We start from the raw sequence: 23,081 nt of genomic DNA on the forward strand, positions 1-23,081 counted from the left end.
TAGATCTGATTACCACAATTGGGATCATAAACATGTATAAACTCCTTGGGAGTCTGCCTTATATACTTTTTATCCCCCTAAATGTTCCATTAATGTTGCAGAGAGGCTCACTAGTTCCTGGAGATGTCTTATTAAGTACTGAAATGTGATTTTCCAAAATTTTGTTTACAATACAGGCAAAAGATAAGTAAACTGTGGACAAAGCTTTCATCTCTATCAGCAGCTATAGAGAGGAAGTAAACAGCTTAGCCCCTAATACAGGAGGAAGTTGTTCAACTACAGGCTTGTTAGTAGCAAGTTAAACCAGTTACATTTTATAAAACAGCCTGAGTGGTAGGGAAGCTATCACTTTAATACTCTAGAGGCAGAATGCCACATAGGACTTTGGGTCACATATTTCTTTTCCAGGGTCTCCTCAAAATGCAGTTTCTATTTACAGTTGACTTTGGCCCCTATTTACCCATAAAATGTCAAAATCAAGTAGTATGAACATGGAAACAGGAACAGGGACTAAGGTTTGGTCAAGTGGCCCTCATTGTTCCAAGAGTAATTTAGGCTATGTAAACTTGAAAAATATGGGACCAGATTACCTTTTGTCTCTAAATTCTACTCTTCTTTAAGTAGCTGGCACTGTATCTCTGACAGGGCACAGAAGTGGGCTCCTTACTATTCTGACCACTAGCAAGTGGCCAACTCTTCAAATACAGGGTAGCTACCTATTTCACGTGAAAGGCCTCAGTACTCTGCTCACTTGAACTACGGAAAATAGGCCACAATACTTGGTTACAATACTGGAACTCTGAACCTATGTGGAGGAGAGAAAAACAATGGTGAACGAGATACCAGCTGGGCTCTTTCCACATTCAGGGCTCAGCAGTGTTGGGGTTTCACTTGTCTCTAATCCTGAAGAGGTATCTAGCCCTGGAAGGAAGCTGAGCCTGTAGCTAACGCATAAGCACAGTGTATTCAATAAAACATTTTTATTCTGTACAATATATATGTGTATTTAAATATATATACATATGTATATATATATATGCACAGAGAAACCTCAGCCAACAAATCCCTGAGTCCATGGGAACCCAGGACACTAACAAAGGGAAAGGAGAGTCCATGCCTAAAGAGTAGGAAATATGGCAACATCTTTCCCTTTCCTCCTGGTTCCCTTCAACAGAGGGAAGGGAACAGTCACTACAAATTACTAAAACGAGGGTTTAGGTGGGGCAGGAAAGTGGGGTGAGAGTGGTAGGATGGGGAACTCAGATGCCACCAGTCTGGGAAAGTAAAAGATTTGATCCAGCATGAAAGCCAACATGACCGCAGAGGAAAAAGACCAGACTGATGGGCATGCAGCTGGCCTTTGGTATATGCCAAGCCTTTGCTTGGTAGCCCCACGCCTGGGCCAGCACAACAAATAGCACCTGTGGGGCCTATAAGCCGGGAGGGGATGGGGGAGATAGGGACTGGGGAAATGGCCCTTGAGTGAAGGAAAGGGAGATAAAGCTGAGGAAGAGGCCTCAGGCCTCAGCACAGGGTGGCAACACTACCATTCACTGTCCCTGTGCCATTTCTTCAGACTCTGGGCCGCCACCACCACCAGATGGCCAAGAGCAGATAACCTTTTGTCCACAGCCAGGTAGAGATGGGCAACTTACATGGCCTTGAGAAGAGGTATAGAAAAAGGAGTGCTTTTGAGGGCTACCCCCTGTTGTGATAATTCCTGAAGTGCAGAGACCACACCAGCAAAACATGCCCAGTCTTAGTAGTGGGGACGAAGAATTGATGAGTGGATCCAGTCAGCTCCGGCAGACAGGCCACAGGGTTGCCAGGTTTGATGAGCCAACCAGGTGAGCACACAGCTTCTGAGCACTGCCCTGAATCCTGTCTTCTCCCTCAGGACTGCCCTTTCCTGGCCACACCAAATTTGGCACCTCTCCAGAAAGTTGGCAGGGAGCAAGTGGCAGACAGCACCCCTCTCTCCCTAGCCTATTAACACACAGAGCCGCCAATGGCAGGGCAGCATGGCCAGAAGTCACCTTATATATTGTAGGGACAGCAATAGAACTGTCCCTGCCTGAAGGGTTCAGAAGCCCATGTTGGCCTGGGCTTCTCCTGCTGTAATGGCTTGTACATCAGTGACATGGCCGATGCCCTTGGTGACACCCTCCCGGAACAGCAGTTTGGCGCCCACCTTCAGGTACTCTGGGTGTTTCAGGAAGCGGAAACGTACCACTGCCTTCTCGCCTGTCCGCAGTTTGTCCTGCAGCAAATAAGTGGTCACTCCCCTGGCCAGTGCCTTCTGTCCCATTCTCTGCCAGCCGTGGCTCTCCACCCTCCAGAGGCCTATCAGGCCGCTACCCACCCTAAGTGGGGTTTTATTCCCATTGTGGGATCAAGGAGTTCTCTGCCAGTCTGGGGCAGGCCTCCCTCTTTTCTGACCTCTGGAGAAATGGAAGGCCAGGTCCCTCTCACCTTGGCATGGATCTTTTCCACCACTGCCGTCTGACGTACGTTGCCCACGTGTACTGTCACCTGGAATCCTCGTCGGAAGGTGGTGGCATGGAAGAGTAAGACTATCTCTGCCTCAAACACCGAGCAGATGGTAGGATTCATCTCCGGGCTCACCATCACCATGCCCTGGGGAGGAACAGACCCCAGGCCCAGGAAGGGCAGCTCTAACATCAGACTCTCCCTCCCCAGCCACCCCACACCCTTTATAGCTCCTGAATTTCCTCTTCCTCTACACAACTCTAAACACAAAGACCTCAAAAGACAATAATCAAAACTCTCTGAGGGAATGAGTCTTTACCCACCTCCTACGTCCTCTAGCCCATCTAACGCTTCACATTTTTAGGGTCCTGAACACTAAAAATAGTGTTCACTAAAAACAGTGTAACATAGTGATTCATATTTAGTTATCTGTACCTCATGAGTACGTTAAGCTGTTTTTATAGTCTATGTAGCTAGACCAGAAGCTTCTTGGGTCAGAGAGTGTGTTTCCTCTGAGTTTCTCTGAAGCACCTTAGATAGGTGCTCATTCAGTAGCCAGTCTCCTAGGCACTTCTCTTAGCGTTCCCTCCCCAACCCATGCACCCACCTCACCTTGCGAAGCAGTGCACGGTCAAAGTCCCCAAGCGCCAATGTAGCAGCCTGACCAGCTCGCAGCACACGACAGGCAGAGCGGTTGCGCTGGATGCTGCATACTCTCAGCTCCAGGAAGCAGCCATCATCCGTGGGGCCCACCACCAGCTGGTCCCCCTCACGGCAAATCCCACTGCAGCCCAGAGGGCAGGTGGCACAGTGTCAGCCAAGGTCCCCATACCTACTTCTCTATTAGGATCACCCAGAGCATTCCTTCCCTTCTAGGGTTGAGTCCCTCAAGTGGGGAAGAACCCTAAATTCTGACTTGGATGTAACAGGGCTCACTGCCAGAGTTCAGAATCAGAAGACTAATTTCAGAAAAGGCCAGCAGTGATGGTGGACAGAGAGACACTTGCTGGTTTAACAACACCGAACACCTAACCGCTGAAGGAGCAAGTTATCCCCTTGGGTTTCATTCTCTGCTTTGCAGAGGCTTAGGCCAGCCGCGTTGGCTCACACCTGTAATCCTAGCACTTGGGGAGGCTGAGGCAGGTGGATCACTTGAGGTCAGGAATTCAAGACCAGCCTGGCCAACATGGTGACGACCCCGTCTCTACTAAAAATACAAAAATTAGCCGGGCATGGTGGTAGGCGCCTGTAATTCCAGCTACTCAAGGCTGAGGCAGGAGAATTGCTGGAACCCAGGAGGCAGAGGTTGCAGTGAGCCAAGATCGCTCCACTGCAATCCAGCCTGGGCGACAGAGCGAGACTCTGTCTCAAAAAAAAGAAAGAAAGAAAGAAAGAAAGAAGAGTCTTAAGTGACGTCTCTCATTTCCCTGTGTGAGATGAAGTCAGTTGAATACACTCTAGTTTTCTTCCTGGAGCCCAAGACCCACACTTCTCTCTCAGGGGCCTGGAGATTCCCCAATAGGCAGCAATACTGTTTCTTCCCTCCAAAGCCAACAGACTACCGTTCTCCAGCTCTTCTGATAGTGAAAGCCTAATCTGCAAATAAGCATGTCCTTTAAGTGGGTTCCGTTCAATTCCAGGGTCTCCTCCTTTGGGCCAGGATGTCTTTGAGTATATGGGTGAGGGCTGAGTGGGGAGGGTAGCAAGCAAGACAATTCACCTGGAAAGTGTTCCTCCAACAACAGTCCCCACCTCTGGTACTGTGTAGATTTCATCCACCTGAAGCCAAAGAAAACGCTATCAATGGCCTGCCAAGTAGGGCTGGTGGGTCCAAAATCTCTAAACAGACTCTGGGTTTGGTCAGAAGCAGCCCCTCCCTGTTTCCCAGCCTATTAGATGTTTGGGCAGTCAACTACCTGGAACTCTGTCAGCTGCTGCATGAGTTCCTCTTGCTCTTTGCTGTTGGTGAGTGGCGGCAGAATATTCAGAAAGACTTTGAGGAGGTCCAGACTCTCTCCAGACACACTGGACAATGTGAAGATGGGGGTGACACTGTAGAGGGAGGCATGGAATGGACAGATGAAGACAGTCCAAACAGGAGGCAGAGGCCAGAGCCCCATACATGGAAAGGTGAGCTTTGTTCTTGGCTGGGGGCCCCTCTCTCCTGTCTGCAAATGGCTCAGGAACTCTGGGCCTTCTTGTGAGCCAGTAGAGCAATGTCACACAAAAAGCCCATCCCAGAGCCCAAGGGAAACAGCAAATACCTGGTATAGCACTTCATCCCCATGGTCCCAGGCATCAGCAGTGCTCCAGGTTGGCTCAGGAGGAGGGTCAAGCCCTTTAGCAAGATGCCCCTCCACAATCCCAAGCTGAAACACCCGCAGAACTAAGCCAGAACTGGTCTGGCCCTGGAGGAGGTTCAAGCCCTTTAGCAAGATGCCCCTCCACAATCCCAAGCTGAAACACCCGCAGAACTAAGCCAGAACTGGTCTGGCCCTGGAGGAGTAGGATATCATGCTTCTGGGCCCTGGGCTCTGTGGCAGCCTTCCTAGTGGATCAGGGCTTTAGAGTAAGGTGGGCTTACTTGGGTGACTGAGCAAACTGCTGGGCAGCAGTGACGGCATCATCCTCAGAGGTGACCAGCATGGGGACCTTGTGGCAGCCAGGCTGCTTGAGGACCCGCTCCAGCTGGCGTACTGTCCTCTCCACTGTGGTCTTGGCACATAGGTCGATCTTGCTGACCACGATGAAGAAGGGCACTTTCAGGGCCAGGGCCAGCCCCAGATGTTCCCTTGTGGTGCCAGCTGCCTCATAAGGACAGCAAGCAGCAGGAGAGAAGAGTGAGAATGCAGGAGGGAGGAGAGGGAAGAAGAGGAGCATTGGTCTGTCTCCAAGATTTGAGGCCCAGGGTAGGAGAGTCAGCACCCCCCTTCAGCCCTGTCCCTGCCCTAATGCCTCGTACCAATCCCAGTGTTGGCACTGACGAGGAGCAGGGCGCAGTCGGGGCAGTATGATGTGAGGCCAAAGATGGTGGTGTGTAGGTACTTATGGTGGCCTGCCAGGTCGATGAAGGTGATCATCTTGGAGCTGCTCTCACAGATCTCTTCTGCTGTCCGTGAGTCGCTGTAATTCACCACCTGGCCCAGGGCCCAGGGCCCTCAGTGCCTCCTGCCAGCCCTTCCAACCCCTTCAGAGTTGCCAGGACCTAAACCATTCCCTGGGTGACCCTGCCTCTTAATCTTGACCCCATTTTTTATTTAATTTAGTTGATTCCCCATTGATTTCCTAAGAGGGGCAGAGCTTGTTCACAGTCCCCTCAGGGCATTCATCTATACTATTTCAAAAAGTCTCCACACTCTACCCCCATCCTATGTCCTTCACTACTACCATCCCATCCTCAGAGTCTGGCCCCATTGGGTCCCATTGATCCCATGCACCTCTCCCTTGCTGTTAAAGCCCAGGATCTCGAAGCTGATGCTGGAGGTTCGGCCAGACTGAATCTCATGCAGGTGGCGGAAAAGGTTGAGCCGAGCCCGGCCCCGCCCATTGTCCAGCTCTCCCTGGGTCAGGACTCCAAGCAGAGTTGACTTCCCGGAGTCCACATTCCCCAGGACGGCCACACGGAGGTCTAGGAACTGTGGATGAATTGCCAGAGATAAGAACTCCAATCTCTCACCCCTCTAACTGAAGACTGGGTCAAGGGCAGTGACGCTCCCTAGGGAGCAAGTGATGAACTGGAAGCCCCCAGGATCCCAGGCCAGGAGACAGCCTGCCACCACAGGGCCCTTCCACAGTGTGGACATGAGAGACAGGGATGGGTGTGTGCTCACCTGTTGGTTGTCAGGGACCTTTCGTACTAGCACCTCGGTGATCTTCCGGGGCATGTCGCTATCATAATCCACTTCTCGCTCTCGAAGAACGGTTATGTCTGCCCCAACCCTGTCACAGCAAGGCCACAGCTGCCATATCTCACCTGTCCTTCTCCTATTCCAGGCTCGCTCTGGACCTACAGACTTCCTGCACCTCCCACAGAGCTCCCAATACCTTAGTGCACTTCCTACCACCCTCCAATCTATTCCTCATTCACAGTTCCCTTTAAAACAAATATACATATCTTAATTCAAGGAGCAAAACAGCCTAGGTCCAGTGAGGAGGGGACCAAAACACTAACCCTCCCCACTTCAGCCCTTTGTCAAGAGAAGGAAAGTCCCACCTTGGCCCCTCAGGCCCTAGGTAACTGGGTATGCATGGGTCCCCCCAAGTCAGGTAAAGGAGAACTGGTGGGGAAGGGGAAGCATACTTCTCTGCCATCCGGTGCAGGGTCTTGAGCGAAGCTCGCATTTCCTCCTCAGCCAGCCCCACCAGCAGCCCATTGTCCTCTACCCCAATCTGGTAGACGGCCTCACCACGTCCCTCCTGGAGCCGCCACTTCATTTGTGTCACCAGGTGCTCAAAGCGGTACTGGGATGGATTCACCAGCTTCAACTTAGGGCAAGTGGGGTATCATAAGGTGAAATCAGAGGTGTTCCTCCCAAACCTACATGGTCCCCACCTGTTCTGCTGCAAGGACCAGGACTTTCTCTTTCCACTTAAACTCATACCTGATCCCCCTCCAACAGAACGAGGTACAGAGCCCTTAACCTGAACCATATCCTTAAACTGCTATAATTATGAAGTTGGAAGGCTCTCAGAGAACTTATCCCATGCTGGTGGATCACCAGAGGTCAGCAGTTTGAGACCAGCCTGACCAACATGGAGAAACCTCATCTCTACTAAAAATACAAAATTAGCCAGGCGTGGTGGCGCATGCCTGTAATCCCAGCTACTTGGGAGGCTGAGGCAGGAGAATCTGAGATTGCGCCACTGCACTCCAGCCTAGGCAACAAGAGCAAAACTTCATCTCAAAAAAAAAAAAAGAAAAAAAAGAAAGAAAAAAGAAATTATCCCACACTGGCAAGGACAACCTACCCCAGCCCCTGCTTTTCCCCAGCCTAGGACTCACTTTATATTCAATGTTTCCATCTTCAGCCTGAAAAGAAACAGTGAGCAGTTACCATACACTGTACAGACCCAATCCCTACTTCCCCTCAATTCCCACTGGGTCCAGGTAGCTAACTTGAGAAAGCAGGAAGCCCCACTGGCACTTGGTTAGGCAAGTGCCTGTCAAAGGTCAGTGGCAGACAAGATCCTCTATTCACCCCCAGCATGGCCTCTATGAAGGGAAGGCCTATAAGGACACAAGGAGTCACCCATTTAAGCCAGGAACAGAACACTGAATCAATCCATTCTTTGATCACTGGCAGCACGTTCTTCCTAGATGCAAGATCATCCCTTCCTCCCCACCTCCAGGGCCTCAAACCTGCTTTTCCCAGAAGTCTATGTCTCCTCTGTGCCCAGGCTGTTAAAACCTTTCTTTGTCACTGGTCTAGGAAACACCATTTCCTCCCTGCCTGCCCCTTTCAGCTGATGTCATCTAGAGTAAGAGGCTGCAAGAGGTTCTGGATCAGAGCCAAAGGGTGAGCTCAGCAATGGTCACTACAAGCCTGATGACCGAGAAGATCTAGGTGAGAGAGGAGAAGAGCTCCAAAGCTGGGGCTGAGAGGAACAGAAAAACTCAGAAAATGTAATGAAGCGGACAGACTCGCTATGGCCTTTACCTCTTGCCCCCTAACCTCAGTGGAGGTGAAATCCTGAATCCACCCCACAGTCTCTTCTAGCTCCAGTGGGTAGCACAGCACAGAAGCACCCTGTTACCTGAGCCTTCCCCTCCCAGGTACAAAGGGATATGGGATTTGCCTGTTTGGCCAGTCTGCATTTTTCTACCCGCCTCTCTGGATATTTTATTTTTCCTCTTCCCTTCCTGTCATCATTCCATCCGTTCAAGGCTGTCTGGCTCCCAGGCCCTAATAGGTCTTCACTCATAATCTCCACCTCATGGTGTGTTAAGGAGATTATTTTTTTTCCCCATCAATAAAAACCTTTTAATCATTTTTCTGGGGATGGGTGGCTTCAAAAAATGTGGTACAAGAATGACAGTCTAGGGCCCAGACCAATGGTTCCCAAAGTGAGGTCCTGGGACCAGCAGCATTAGTATCACATGGGAACTTGTAAGAAATGCAAATTCTCAGGCCCATCCTCACTAGTAAGAAAGAATCAGAAATTCTAGGCTGGGCACGGAGGCTCACGCCTGCAATCCCAGCACTTTGGGAGGCCGAGGCGGGTGGATCACCTGAGGTCAGGAGTTTGAGACCAGCCTGGCCAACATGGTGAAACCCCATCTCTACTAAAAATACAAAAATTATCTGGGCGTGGTGGCGGGCACCTGTAATGCCAGCTACTCGGGAGGCTGCAGCAGAAGAATCGATTGAGAACCCGGGAGGCCGAGGTTGCAGTGAGCTGAGATAGCCCTACAGCACTCCAGCCTGGGTAACAGAGACTCCGTCTCAAAAAAAAAAAAAAAATAATAATAATAATAAAAAAATAAAATTGGCCAGGCGTTGGGGGCCAGCAATCCGGGTGATTCGATACACGCCAAAGTTTGATAACCACTGGCTTAGGCTGTGTGTGTGTGTGTGTGTGTGTGTGTAGTGAACATACTGCTCTTTTCCCGAGTACTGTGTGTGTGTCCGTGTGGAACATATTGCTCTTTTCCCGGGTACTCCCCTTCTCCCTGTGGAACAAGTTTAGAAGAAGTGGTGGTTACTGTCTGCCTCTCGTCCCAGGATGCAGTCTCTCTTCCCCTATGGCGGCACACGCAGTTGGTCGGTGTGCTCTTCCTGGGATCCCCTTTCTCTACTTCTCTCCTGGGGTAATCTAGATCAGAAGGGGGAGTCCTCCCTCTCCACTCTTCCTCCCTGAGGTCCTGTCACCTGAGAGTCCAGTCTCTGCCCTTCCTCTCTGGGGTCCCGGGACCTGAAAGAGGTGTTCTCCTCCCGTGCCCCTCCTCCCTGGGGTCTCGACACCGGAAGGGGAGATTAATTATCTGGGTCCCGCCTCCCTAGAGTACGGGGCCGGAAAGAGTGGCTTCTTCCCGCCCTACCACTTCTCAGGTGCTCACCTCGGGGGGCAGGTACGGGGGGTTGTTGGCTTTGCCCCCTCTGTTCCTTCCGTTCTTCTTCTTTCCCTTTGGCCCCCCGCAGCCGCTGCTGCTGCCGGCCCCCCTAGCCTTGAGGGTTCCGCCCACGGCCGGGCCCCCTCCGGGCCGGCAGCAGCCGCCGAACAGCTCCGATACCCGCGAGTCCATCCGCCGCTGCCGCCAGCCCCCCGCCCGGCCCCTCCCCCGACCGCCGCCGCCGTCGCCGCCGCCCTTACTGCCACTGCCGTGTCCGGCCGGCCTGAGCAGAGTGGGGTGGGGCTCTGCATAAGCTACGCCCCCCACCTCCCTGGCCTCCGGGTCGCGTCAGAAACAGCCGCGGGGCACCACGGGATATACAGTCCCCAGGCCTGGGAATTCGCTCAAATGACACGTCGCCGCCCTACAACTCCCAGGAGGCATCGCGGCGCAAGTGGCCGCGGGAGTCGTCGGAGGCGTGGGGAAGGAGCGCGCCTTGGCGCGCAAAGGCTTAAGGGAGCTGTAGTCTGACTTCCAGTCCTCGCGCTATGTTCTTTTTCTAGGACTTGGGGGGAATTTAGAGCCTCGAGGCCTGGGGTGGGGACGCGAGGACACCAGCGTAGAAGAGCTTACATCAGAATCGAGCTTTGTGGGCGCTCCGGGATTTGGCCCTTTAGCGCGGATCCTAGACAACAGGTTTTGGACCTCGAGAGCTGCAGAACTGAGGCTACTGGTGCCGCCAGCCTGCTGGCTCCGCCTCTGCCTCAGTTTCTTCCCCTATGGCCCGCGTGCCGCTGGGGTGAGTCAGGGCGCACGCCAGGGCGGAGGCGGATGGTGATTAGCCAAATTACGGCTGTTATTGTTGGGATGATTATGCTACCTTTACATAGTAGTCACTGCTTTATTACCAGGCTGGCACCGTCCAGGGGCTGGTTTTAATAACCGGAGGCACCGCGGTGGCCCCGACACGAGACCCGAACCCGTAAACCAGCTTCCTCCCCGAAGGCTGCAAGCATACCCAAAGCGAGTATTCCTCCTCCCCTTTGTTTTGAAGCAGAACCAATCGGGAAGAACTGAGTTTGGTTTTAAACGGCCAAGACTGTAGGAGGGGCCTGGCCCCTACTTCGGGCGGGGCTAGGGCTCGGGTTACACCAACCACCACGAGGGCGGGGCAGTGGCCGGGAATAGAAACTTGGCCTAGGGCCACAGGGGATTTTTGGCTTTTGACTCTCTTGTGAAGCAATCTCCAGCTCTTTAGTGCTGTTGCACTCTACAGAGTACACACATTCAGCGACATAAGCCAGTGCACAGAACACAGAAAGGCAGGGTGGAAAAGCAGTTATGTTGCTGAGCTACGAGTCAGGACGCTAGGGCTCAATTCACAGCCGCATGGCTGTCTCATGACTCAAACCACTCACAGTGTGTCCACTTCTCCCCTCTTCTCGAACTGCGAGGTGCTCATACACGTTCAAGAAATTAAACAACTCAGCCGGGTGCGGTGCCTCACGCCTGTAAATCACAGCACTTTGGGAGGCCAAGGTGTGCGGATCACCTGAAGTCAGGTGTTCGAGACCAGCCTGGCCAACATAGCGAAACCCCGTCTCTACTAAAAATACAAAAATTAGCTGGGCGTGGTGGCGCATGCCTGTAATCCCAGCTGCTCGCGAGGCTGAGGCAGGAGAATCGCTTGAACCCGGGAGGCGGAGGCTGCAGTGACCCGAGATCACGCCATTGCACTCCAGCCTGGGCAACAGAGCGAGACTCCAACTAAAAAAAAAAAAAAAAAAATTAGCCCAGCATGGTGGTGCACATCTGTGGTCCCAGCTGCTTGGGAGACTGAGGCAGGAGAATCGCTTGAACTCGGGAGGTAGAGGTTATAGTGAACTGAGATCATGCCACTGCAGTCCAGCCTGGGTGACAGAACGAGACTTCGTCTCAAAAAAAAAAAAAAAAAAAAAGAAAAAGAAATTAAGCAACTCTTCTCTCCAGACCTCAGTTGTCCTTGGAAAACTAGAAGCAGCAATAATGACTTACCTCTGGTGATCCCTTCAGGGGTTCAGACTTGGTAGAGTCCATGGCTTCCTCCCAGGGCCACAAGGAGGGAGGCAGGTTTACTGATCATGCTGTCCACATAGCATAATTTCCCAAAGCAGTGAGAGCAGAGAGACCAAAATCTGCAAAAGGGCCTAGCTGACCATAGGCCAATTATGTGGGTCTTCAGTGGTTGAAAGCACATGTGACTTTTCTTAGTCCTGTGCCACTGAAGGAAAGGTTATGCCGTAGAGGTCAACCCTAGCCAGGGGCACAGGCCTACTAGGGAAACTGCTGCTTAGAGACAGAGACTAGAGAACTCAGAGATCTCAAGAAGGATGGGAATTGGAAGGAAGAGATAAGACCATTCTCCCAACATTCTCACCATGACCAGCCCTGGGCCCTCTTGATAACCAGAGCCTGCTGCACTTGTCTGATAACATGTGTCCCTTCATATACATGGATTATTTTTATTTTTATTTATTTTTTGAGACAAGGTCTCCCTCTGTCACTCAGGCTGAAGTGCAGTGGTGTGATCACAGCTCATTGCAGCCTCAACCTCCCCTGCTCAAGCAGATCCTCCCACCTCAGCCTCTGGAGTAGCTGGAACTACAGGTGCGAGCCACCATGCCCAGCTAATTTTTGTTTTTATTGTTTGTAGAGATGGTGTCCCCCTGTGTTTCCTAGGCTGGTGTTGAACTCCTGGGCTCAAGCAATCCTCTTGCCTTGGGTTCCCAAAGTGCTGGGATTACAGGCATGAGCTGCCACACCTGACCTACTATTTTATTTATTTATCTATTTATTATTTATTTAATCCCAGCATTTTGGGAGGCCGAGATGGGAGAATTGCTTAAAGGCAGAGGGATTGCTTGAGTCCAGAAGTTGTTGTTGTTGTTTGTTTGTTTGTTTTTTGATGGAGTTTTGCTCTTGTTGCCCAGGCTGGAGTGCAATGGCGCGATCTCGGCTCACGGCAACCTCCGCCTCCCGGGTTCAAGCGATTCTCCTGCCTCAGCCTTCTGAGTAGCTGGGATTACAGGCATGTGCCACCACACCCGGCTAATTTTGTGTTTTTAGTAGAGACGGTGGTTTCTCCGTGTTGGTCAGGCTGGACTCGAACTCCCAACCTCAGTTGATCCGCCTGCCTCGGCCTCCCAAAGTGCTGGGATTACAGGTGTGAGCCACCGTGCCCGGCCCTGTTTATTTTTTAAGGGTGGTGAGGAGGAGGAAGAGAGAAAATGATTGATTGATTGACTTTTTTTTTTTTTTTTTTTTTTTAGGTAGGGTCTCCTTCTGTCACCCAGGCTGGAGTGCAATGGCACAATCTTGACTCACTGCAACCTCCAACCCTAGAGAGTGATTCTTCCACTTCAGCCCCCCAGGTAGCTGGGACTACAGGGGCATGCCACCATGCCTGGCTAAGTTTTGTATTTTTTGTAAAGAAGGGGTTTGCCGTGTTGCTCAGGCCGGTCTTGAACTCCTGGACTCAAGCAGTTCTCCCATCTTGGCCTCCTCAAAAATGCTGGGATTACAGGCGTGAGCCACTATGCCCAGCCAGACCCAGTATTTTAATCATTGTACTTTTATAGTATGTTTTGACCTCTGGTCCCTACTTCCTGAAACACATCCTTTTCTTGGCCTCCATGACCTGACACTTGTCTTTTTTTTTTTTTTTTTTTTTTTTAATAGAGACAAGATCTCACTATGTTGCCCAGACTGGTCTTAAACTTCTGGACTCAGCCAGGTGCGGTGGCTCACTCCTGTAATCCCAGCACTTTGGGAGCCTGAGGCAGGTGGATCACCTAAGGACAGGAGTTCAAGACCAGCTTGGCCAACATGGTGAAACCCCATCTCTACTAAAAATACAAAAAATTAGCTGGGTGTGGTGGTGGGCACCTGTAATCCCAGCTACTTGGGAGGCTGAAGCAGGAGAATTGCTTGAACCCTGGGGGCAGAGGTTGCAGTGAGCCAAGATCACGCCATTGCACTCCAGCCTGGGCAACACGAGCAAAACTCCATCTAAAAACAAACAAACAAACAACAACAAAAAACTTCTGGACTCCAGCAATCCCTCTGCCCTTAAGCAATTCTCCCACCTCGGCCTCCCAAAATGCTGGGATTATAGGCTGGAGCTGCCATGCCCAGTCAGACCCAGTATTTTAATCATTGTACTTTTTTTTTTTTTTTTTTCCAGGCGGAGTCTCACTCTGTCACCCAGGCTGGAGCACAATGGCATGACCTCAGCTCACCACAATTTCCGCCTCCCAGGTTCAAGGGATTCTCCTGCCTCAGCCTCCCAAGTAGCTGAGATTATAGGTATGCACCAGCACGCCTGGCTAATTTTGTATTTTTAGTAGAGACGGGGTTTCTCCATGTTGGTCAGGCTGGTCTCAAACTCCCGACCTCAGGTGATCTGCACACCTCGACCTCCCAAAGTGCTGGGATTACAGGCGTGAGCCACTGTGCCTGGCCTCTAATTGTTGTACTTTTATAGTGTGTTTTGACCTCTGGTCCCTACTTCCTGAAACATACCCTTTTCTTGGCCTCCATGACCTGACACTTATTTTATTTATTTATTTATTTATTGGTAGGGACAAGGTCTCATTATGTTGCCCAGACTGGTCTCAAACTTCTGGATTGATGCACTCCCCTTGCCTTGAATTCCCAAAGTGCTGGGATTACAGGCATGAGCCACCATGCCTGGCCCCACTTGTCTATTTTGGTTTTGGAGGCAGGGTCTCCCTCTGTCACCCAGGCTGGAGGGCAGTGGTGCGATCACAGCTCACTGTAGCCTCAACCTCCCAGGCTCAAGCAATCCTCCCACCTAAGCCTCCCAAAGTGCTGGGAGTACAGGCATGAGCCACCTTGCCCGGCCATTTGTCTATTTTTCTTTATCCTCCTGTGGGTACTCTTTAGTCTTCTCCATAGCTTCTGTCTCTCTGGTCATCCCCTAAACATTAGTGTCTTCAATATCCTAGCCCATTCTCATTCTACACCCTCCCTGGGTGATCTTATTCACTAACATGCTGATGGCTCTTAAATACATACCTTTATTGCAAATGGCATTCCTAAATATCTCTATTCATTGTCCTATGGAGATGTCAAATTCAATCTGTGAAAAGCTGAACTCGTCTTTTCTCCTACTCACCTCCCACCCCAACAAACCTGGTCTTATTTCCTATTTTAGTGTTTCCTCCATCCTTTTTTTTTTCTTTTTTTCTTTTTTTTTTTTTGAGTCATGGTCTTGCTCTGCTGCCCAGGCTGAAGTGCAGTGGCATGATCATAGCTCACTGTAAGTGTCGAACTCCTGGACTCAAGCAATCCTCTGCCTCAGCCTCCTGAATAGCCAGGACAACAGTTGTGCACCACCACACCTGGCTAACTTTTAAAAAAAATTTTTAATTTTGCAGAAACAGGGTCCCCAATCTTGTCCTGGCTGGTATTGAACTCCTGGCCTCGGCACCCTGCTTCCCTCTGTCATTGAATGGTACAATTGCCCATACAATTGCTGAATTCAGAAACCTGCTTGTTTTCTTGTCAGTCTCTTTCTTTTTTTTCTTTTTTTTGAGATGGAGTCTCACTCTGTCACCTAGGCTGGAGTATAGTGATGCGATCTCAGCTCACTGCAACCTCCGCCTCCCGGCTTCAAGCGATTCTCCTGCCTCAGCCTCCTGAGTAGCTGGGATTACAGGTGCATGCCACCATGCCTGGCTAAATTTTGTATTTTTAGTAGAGACAGCGTTTCACCATGTTGGCCAGGCTGGTCTCAAACTCCTGACCTCGTGATCTACCTGCCTTGGACTCCCAAAGTGCTAGGATTACAGGCGTGAGCCACCGCGCCTGGCCTCTTCTCAGTCTATTTCTATTCCTCCTCCTCCTTGTAAATCAATCCCCAAGTTATGTTCACTGGACCTCCTAAATATCTCGAGTTTACCCAATTATCTCCACCCCACCGTGACTACGCTAGGTTAGGCTGCTTTCATCAAGTACTCGGGTAATTGCACTACCTCTAACTGGTATCCCTGCCTCCTCTCTTATCCTCTCTGTAATCCAATCTCTATCCTGCAGCCAGGGTAGAGATTAAATTTATAAGATGTAAATTTAATCATGCCACTCTCCTACTTAAACCTTTCAAGGCTTCCCCATCTGCCTACAGGATCAAGTCCAAACTCTCATGTGGCTTATACGGTCCTGCCATGATCTGGCTCCTGTTATTCACTACAGCCTTAACTCTTTATAATATGAACTCTTTTCATTCCTTGTACACAGTATGCTCTTGTCTCAAGGTCTCCAGGAGCACTAGGCCCTCCTCTTTACCTTGTTGACTTATCCTACAGGTCACAGCTTCACACATTTCTTCTGGGACCACTCCTTCCCAGCCCCTACCCTCTGTGGGTCAGCCACCCTTGTTTTTCACTTCCACACCCCGTGTACACTTTTCTGTATAATTCATCACATTGTATTGTATCTACAGGCGGTGAACCCCTTGAGCACGGGGCCCGCGCCTGGCTTGTTCTCCGCTGTCTCCAGCACCTAGGACAGGGCCTGGCACGAAGTAGGTGCACGGTGAGTAGTGAATGCTGGAGTGAATAGATGCAAGAGGGCTGGTGTCTTTTGGAAAGCAGCGCTCAGTGGCTGAGAACTCCTGGGTTCCCTGCTGGGCAAGGGTTAGGCGTACATTTGCCAGGGTGTTAAAGGAGGAACGCAGGGTTCAAATCCCAGCTCCACTTAACCTCCCCCACACTGCGGCGACGCCGCGCCTTTTTTCCGACCCAACTGAGCCGGAAGTGGAGGCGCCGGCTTCCCATGATGCCCCGCGAGACCTTTATTCTAACCGCAAGGAGTAGCGGAGGGGAGGTCGTGATGGCTGCGCCGGAGGCGGAGGTTCTGTCCTCAGCCGCAGTCCCTGGTAAGGCGTGGGGCCAAGAGTTTGGGGAGCCTTGGGGACCTGTTTCTTCCCTACCGCCGCGCCATCCATTCGTTTATCCGCTGGTCCTCTCCCTAGCCCGTCTTCCCTGTCTTCCGGGTGTCCTACACGGCTCTGGCTGTGACTCCATCGCCCTGGGTCGCACTGGACACTGCTTGACTACACTTTTGACTCATTTCCCCAGATCAAGTCCCTCAGCTTTCTGAGCGGGGAGCCCTCCGAAATCCCCCCACTATCTTGCAGTCGATTAAATCTCCTCAGGCAACAGGGATCAGGAATCTCTCCCTGCCACGGCCCATACTGTAGGCTGCGGAGGATATGGGCGTATGTCGGAGTGCCTGCTTTCTCAGGGTGGCTGGTTTGTCGGCCACAGGGAATGAGAAGACTGACTGGCTTTTAGGTTTTTAATTTTTCTCTCTTGTCCCTCTTTTCATCTACCAGATTTGGAGTGGTTTGAGAAGTCCGAAGAAACTCACGCCTCCCAGATAGAACTACTTGAGACAAGCTCTATGCAGGAACCTCTCAACGCTTCGGAGGCCTTTTGCCCAAGAGACTGCATGGTACCAGTGGTGTTTCCTGGGCCTGTGAGCCAGGAAGGCTGCTGTCAGTTTACTTGTGAACTTCTAAAGCATATCATGTACCAACGCCAGCAGCTCCCTCTGCCCTATGAACAGCTTAAGCACTTTTACCGAAAACCTTCTCCCCAGGTAGGCACAGGCTTTGGGAGCAAGTTGGTGGGAAGACTTTGTGGCTCTTAGATGGGAGGCAGGTAGAAAGGGGGTCTAAGAAATCTTCAAAGCCTGAGAGAATAAGCAGCTTCCAGGGCTTCAGTCACTTTCTCCCCACTCTAGTCTTTGGTAGCCTAACCCTTCTGGCTTTTTCAACTGTTCTTTCTTTCTGAAACTCACGTGTTGCATTTGGACTTAATGAACTGGCTGTTTGCATTTTTTTCTTTTGAGACAGAGTCTTGCTCTGTTGCCCAGGCTAGAGTGCAGTGGCGAGATCTCGGCTCACTGCACCCTCCGCCTCCCAGGTTCAAGCGATTCTGCTGCCTCAGCCTCCCGAGTAGCTAGGATTACAGGCTCCTGCCACCACACCCAGCTAATTTTTGTATTTTAATTAATTAATTTATTTTATGTTTTGAGACAGAGTCTCTCTCTTGTTGCCCAGGCTGGAATGCAATGGCGTGATCTCGGCTCACTGCAGCCTCCATGTCCCAGGTTCAAGCGATTCTCATGCCTCAGCCTCCCCAGTAGCTAGGATTACAGGCACGTGCCACCATGCCCGGCTTATTTTTGTATTTTTGGTAGAGACGGGGTTTCACCATGTTGACCAGGCTGGTCTCGAACTCCTGACCTCAAGTGATCTGCCCGCCTTGGCCTCTCCCAAAGTCCTGGGATTACAGGCGTGAACTACCGCGCCTGGCCTGCATGTTTCTTTTTAATAGCATCCTGTTGTTTGATTTCTGTATGGACTTCTTTTTTCTTCATTTTTTTTTTTTTTTTTTGAGACAGAGTCTCGCCTTGTCACCCAGGCTGGAGGACAGTGGCATGATCGCAGCTCACTGCAACCCCAATCTCCCAGGTTCAAGTGATTCTCCTGCCTCAGCCTCCCCAGTAGCTGGGATTACAGGCATGCACCACCACACCCCGCTAATTTTTTGTTTGTTTGTTTGTTTTTGATAGGGAGTTTCACTCTGTCACCCAGGCTGGAGTGCAGTCGTGCCATGTTGGCTCACTGCAACCTCCGCCTCCCAGGTTCAAGTGCTTCTCCTGTCTCAGCCTCCTGAGTACCTGGGATTATAGGCATGCGCCACCATGTCCAGCTAATTTTTGTATTTTTAGTATAGACGGGGTTTCACCATGTTGGCCAGGCTGGTCTTGAACTCCTGACCTCAGGTGATCCGCCTGCCTCAGCCTTCCAAAGTGCTGGGATTACAGGCATGAGCCACCGTGCTCCGCCTGTTTGTTTCTTTTTTTGAGAAGGAGTCTCGCTCTTGTGTGGCCCAGGCTGGAGTGCAGTGGAGCGATCTCGGCTCACTGCAACCTGCACTTTGGGTTCAAGCGATTCTCCTGCCTCAGCCTCGAAGTAGCTGGGATTACAGGCATGTGCCACCACACCTGGTTAAATTTTGTATTTTTAGTAGAGACAGGGTATCGCAATGTTGGCTAGGCTGCTCTCAAACTCCTGACCTCAAGTGATCCGCCCGCCTTGGCCTCCCAAAGTGCTGGGATTACAGGCGTGAGCCACTGCTCCTGGCCCACCTGGCTAATTTTTGTATTTTTAGTAGAGATGGAGTTTCACCATGTTGGCCAGGCTGGTCTCGAAGTCCTGACCTCAGGTTATCCACCTGCCTCAGCCTCCCAAAGTGTTGTTGGGATTACAGGTGTGAGCCACCGCGCCAGGCCATGAACTTCTTTTGCCTGAGGATATTAATTATTGAATTTTTAAGTTTTTCTTTGTTCCTTGCGGCATCTCAATTTCTTCTAGAATCCATTCCCCATTTGTTTTGTTCTGGACTTTGACTTTAATGTTGGAGAGTTTTATTCTGTGTCTGGTGAATATTTAAGAATAAATTGGCCGGGTGCGGTGGCTCACGCCTGTAATCCCAGCACTTTGGGAGGCTGAGGCAGGCGAATCACGAGGTCAGGAGATTGAGACCATCCTGGCTAACATGGTGAAACCCTGTCTCTACTAAAAATACAAAAAATTAGCCGGGCGTGGTGGTGGGCGCCTGTAGTCCCAGCTACTCGGGAGGCTGAGGCAGGAGAATGGTGTGAACCCGGGAGGCGGAGGTTGCAGTGAGCCGAGATTGCGCCACTGTACTCCAGCCTGGGTGAAAGAGCGAAACTCTGTCTCAAAAAAAAAAAAAAAGAATAAATCATTGCAAGCTGTGTGTGCATGCCTGGGCCTTATGAGCTGATAGACTTCACTATAAGGAGATTAGGTGGGAACCTGGTGATCTCTTTGTGGGGATTGGAAAGTCTTCCCTCTGGATGGGGGAGAAATTTGGCAGATGATCTAAGCATCTTCACACAGATTTTCATTCATTTCCCCTATATTCACTCTTGCCTCTGTGGTGCCTGTATCACCACTTCCTAAACCTTTCTGGGGTTCTGCTGTGTGGATCAATTTGCATCCCTTGGGGGTCCCTTCTGTCAGCACTTGGTATTCAGCTCTCTTGAACTCTTAACTCTTCATCTTCTTTCTTTTTTTTTTTTTTTGAGACAGAGTCTTGCTCTGTCGCCCAGGCTAGAGTGCAGTGGCGTGATCTCAGCTCACTGCAAGCTCTGCCTCCTGGGTTCAGGCTATTCTCCTGCCTCAGCCTCCCTAGTAGCTGGGACTACAGGCATCCGCCACCACACTCGGCTAATTTTTTGTATTTTTAGTAGAGACAGGGTTTCGCCATGTTAGCCAGGATGGTCTTGATCTCCTGACCTTGTGATCCGCCCGCCTCGGCCTCTCAAAGTGCTGGGATTACAGGCGTAAGCCACTGCGCCCAGCCAACTCTTCATCTGCTATCTTCCAAAACTTCTGTGTTTGCATTTGGCTAGTGTTGTGTAGTTTCCAGTTCTTTCCTCTTGGGAGTTTTCTTTGTCAGTCTTTCCTCTTCTTTCCTTCATTTGTTTCTTAATTTCTTTTCTCTCATTTTGTAATATTTCAGGTGGAAGTGCAAATAAGCATGTGTTCAGTTTACTATGTTTAAGTGGAAGAACAAGTTCAAAGTCATGTTTATTAGACCAAATAATCCTCATTCCTGTTATCACTCCCCATACAGCAAAAATTTGTTGTTCACTTTGTCATGTCACCAAATTTCTATTTTAGTTGCTTATATCTGGATATCCTCCACCTTCAGAACACTGTGTTTGCTGTTCTAAATGTGGGAGAATTATGGTTTTGTACAAATAATATATTTTCCTTTTCAGTATAATACCCTCTGATAAAACACAGTGTTTTGGCTGTGGCGGTTCATTGAGCTAGAAATTAAGTCCTGTAAGTCTATGTACACATCCCAGCAGGGTTCTTTTCAAAGAGCATTAGCTTCCCCCTGCCTTGTTCTTCTCTCCCACCATTCTTTGTCCTCACAGGCAGAGGAGATGCTGAAGAAGAAACCTCGGGCCACCACTGAGGTGAGCAGCAGGAAATGCCAACAAGCCCTGGCAGAACTGGAGAGTGTCCTCAGCCACCTGGAGGACTTCTTTGCACGGACACTAGTACCGCGAGTGCTGATTCTCCTTGGGGGCAATGCCCTAAGCCCCAAGGAGTTCTATGAACTCGACTTGTCTCTGCTGGCCCCCTACAGTGTGGACCAGAGCCTGAGCACAGCAGCTTGTTTGCGCCGTCTCTTCCGAGCCATATTCATGGCTGATGCCTTTAGCGAGCTTCAGGCTCCTCCACTCATGGGCACCGTCGTCATGGCACAGGGACACCGCAACTGTGGAGAAGATTGGTTTCGACCCAAGCTCAACTATCGAGTGCCCAGCCGGGGCCATAAACTGACTGTGACCCTGTCATGTGGCAGACCTTCCATCCGAACCACGGCTTGGGAGGACTACATTTGGTTCCAGGCACCAGTGACACTTAAAGGCTTCCGCGAGTGAATGAGTGCTTCTTAATCCTAAAAACACAATGGCTGAATTATCTTTCTCCATGTGGCGCTGAATCACCCATCTAGTTTGGAGCTAGAGTTGCTTCCTGGTGAGAGAGGAAGCAACTCTCCTTCTGGTTGTCTGCCTCCCCTCAGATTTCCTGATAGGCTGATGGCATGTGGCTGTGACTGTGACTGTAATCATTGCTGAACAACATCTCTTTGAATCAAAGGTTGATTTTCCCAGAGGGTGCTGGGTCAGGCATTTCTATTAGGAGTTGGGAAGCAAAAATGGGTCCATAGACACTCTATGGAGGTGTCCCTTCTGCTCTTTGCTGTGTCCTTTCAGAATTTTTACCAGGAACATAATGTGGATGTGACTTATGAACTTAAATATAAAATAAATAGATTCTTATTATATTTTCCTGAAATTGTTTTGACTTAACTTGTCAGGTTTTAGGCTATTTTGTCTTTCTCCTTGGCCTCTTCTGCTTCAGGGCTTCTCGAATTTTTTTTTTTTTTTCTTTTTTCTTTTTTGAGATGGAGTCTCGCTGTATCGCCCAGGCTGGAGTACAGTGGCACAATCTTGGTCACTGCAACCTCCACCTCCCAGGTTCAAGGAATTCTCCTGTCTTAGCCTCTCGAGTAGCTGAGATTGCAGGTGTGCACCACCACGCCCAGCTAATTTTTGTATTTTTAGTAGAGATGGAGTTTCACCATGTTGGCCAGGCTGGTCTCGAACTCCTGCCCTCAAGTGATCCACCTGCCTTGGCCTCCCAAAGTGCTGGGATTACAGGTGTGGGCCACCGTGCCTGGCCTTAGGATTTTTTTACTAATGATTTTTTCTCTTGTTCAGCCCCAGGCTAGTCTAGGAAATTAAGTGACTTGGCCAAGTGCATATGTAGTTTGATAGCAGAGTTAGGACTAGAGTCCTCATTAGCTATCTTTTAGCCAACGTGCTTTTCTTATCCCAGATTTTTGTGATGCTTAAATTCTGTATCCCCCAAAGCAGAGGTCACCTTCATGTGGGAAGATTGTGGTAAGGAACTTAGCTTAGCAGGCCATTGAATGAGAGCAGTGATTTTGGGAAATAGTCTGGCTAGGTGCTTGGTTTGTAGTAAACTGTGAGCAGGTGTGTGCTGAATAGTGAGAGGGGAGGAGCCACTGTGCCTGGCCAAACACCTCAGTTTTTGGAAGCAAGTTGAAGACAGAATCCACACCTTGCTGATGTTGGGGATAGGTATATGCGTGTGTATGTATAATATATAAATGGTATGTATAGTCCAGGTGGGTGACTCATGCCTATAATCCCAGCACTTTGGGAGGCCAAGGTGGGCAGATCGCCTGAGGTCAGGAGGGAGACCAGCCTGGCCAACATGGTGAAACCCCATCTCTACTAAAAATACACAAAAAAAGGCCGGGCATGGTAGCTCATGCTTGGCATCCCAGCACTTTGGGAGGCTGAGGTGGGTGGATCACAAGTTCAGGAGTTCAAGACCAGCCTGACCAACATGGTGAAACCCTGTCTCTACTAAATATACAAAAATTAGCCGGGCTTAGTGGCGAGTGCCTGTAATCCAGCTACTTGGGGAGGCTGGGGCAGGAGAATTGCTTGAACCCGGGAGGCAGAGGTTGCAGTGAGCCGAGATCATGCCACTGCACTCCAGCCTGGGCAACAGAGTGAGACCCAGTCTCAAAAAAAAAAAAAAAAAAGAAAAAGAAAAACAATTAGCCAGGCGTGGTCGTGGGCTCTTGTAATCCCAGCTACTTGGGAGGCTGAGGCAGGAGAATCACTTGAACCCGGGAGGCGGAGGTTACAGTGAGCTGAGATGGTGCCACTGCACTCCAGCCTGGGTTACAGAGAGACTCCATCTCAAAAAAAAAAAAAAGGTACATACGTACACATATGTACATAGAATAAGATACATATACGTACACCTAAAATATACTATTTTTAAAGTATATGTACTGTTTTAAGCACTTACGTTATCTAACCC

General features: G+C 50.3%; 2 protein-coding genes across 6 annotated transcripts; one reads left to right on the forward strand and one right to left on the reverse strand.

The window, feature by feature from the left end:
• Positions 1 to 965: 965 nt before the first annotated feature.
• On the reverse strand, positions 966 to 11,699 carry GTPBP2 (GTP binding protein 2). Of its 5 annotated transcripts, XM_016955583.4 has the most exons (13): positions 9,548 to 9,767; positions 9,088 to 9,160; positions 7,493 to 7,519; positions 6,791 to 6,975; positions 6,321 to 6,429; positions 5,928 to 6,125; positions 5,453 to 5,627; positions 5,075 to 5,294; positions 4,407 to 4,542; positions 4,211 to 4,269; positions 3,103 to 3,274; positions 2,473 to 2,637; positions 966 to 2,260 (listed from the first exon to the last, which is right to left on the reverse strand). In XM_016955583.4, exons 2-13 carry the CDS (start codon positions 9,127 to 9,129, stop codon positions 2,084 to 2,086), a joined length of 1,665 nt encoding a protein of 554 aa, XP_016811072.1. In that variant the 5' UTR covers positions 9,130 to 9,160; positions 9,548 to 9,767; the 3' UTR covers positions 966 to 2,083. The 5 variants fall into 5 exon arrangements, with proteins under 5 accessions (XP_016811072.1, XP_016811074.1, XP_016811073.1 ...); XM_016955585.4 differs by lacking the exons at positions 9,088 to 9,160; positions 9,548 to 9,767 and adding an exon at positions 11,576 to 11,699; XM_016955584.3 differs by lacking the exon at positions 9,088 to 9,160 and having other exon boundaries at positions 9,548 to 9,835.
• Positions 9,984 to 21,504, forward strand: MAD2L1BP (MAD2L1 binding protein). The gene is given in 6 exon segments (NM_001280256.1): positions 9,984 to 10,340; positions 13,764 to 13,885; positions 16,044 to 16,111; positions 16,114 to 16,135; positions 16,938 to 17,203; positions 20,585 to 21,504. Coding segments are annotated over 6 exon segments (1,011 nt in total). The 5' UTR covers positions 9,984 to 10,320; the 3' UTR covers positions 21,098 to 21,504.
• Positions 21,505 to 23,081: the final 1,577 nt, after the last annotated feature.

The sequence above is a fragment of the Pan troglodytes genome, chromosome 5 (genome assembly GCF_028858775.2).
Source record: "Pan troglodytes isolate AG18354 chromosome 5, NHGRI_mPanTro3-v2.0_pri, whole genome shotgun sequence".
Classification (NCBI taxonomy): domain Eukaryota; kingdom Metazoa; phylum Chordata; class Mammalia; order Primates; family Hominidae; genus Pan; species Pan troglodytes.

Coding starts and splice junctions, on each gene's coding strand:
- GTPBP2 (XM_016955584.3), bottom strand. CDS start 9,733: ATGGACTCGCGGGTATCGGAGCTGTTCGGCGGCTGCTGCCGGCCCGGA. Junction 6,430..6,790: donor CTGCACCGGATGGCAGAGAA/GTATGCTTCCCC, acceptor TTGCTGTGACAG/GGTTGGGGCAGACATAACCG. Junction 5,295..5,452: donor CAGTGCCAACACTGGGATTG/GTACGAGGCATT, acceptor CTTATGAGGCAG/CTGGCACCACAAGGGAACAT.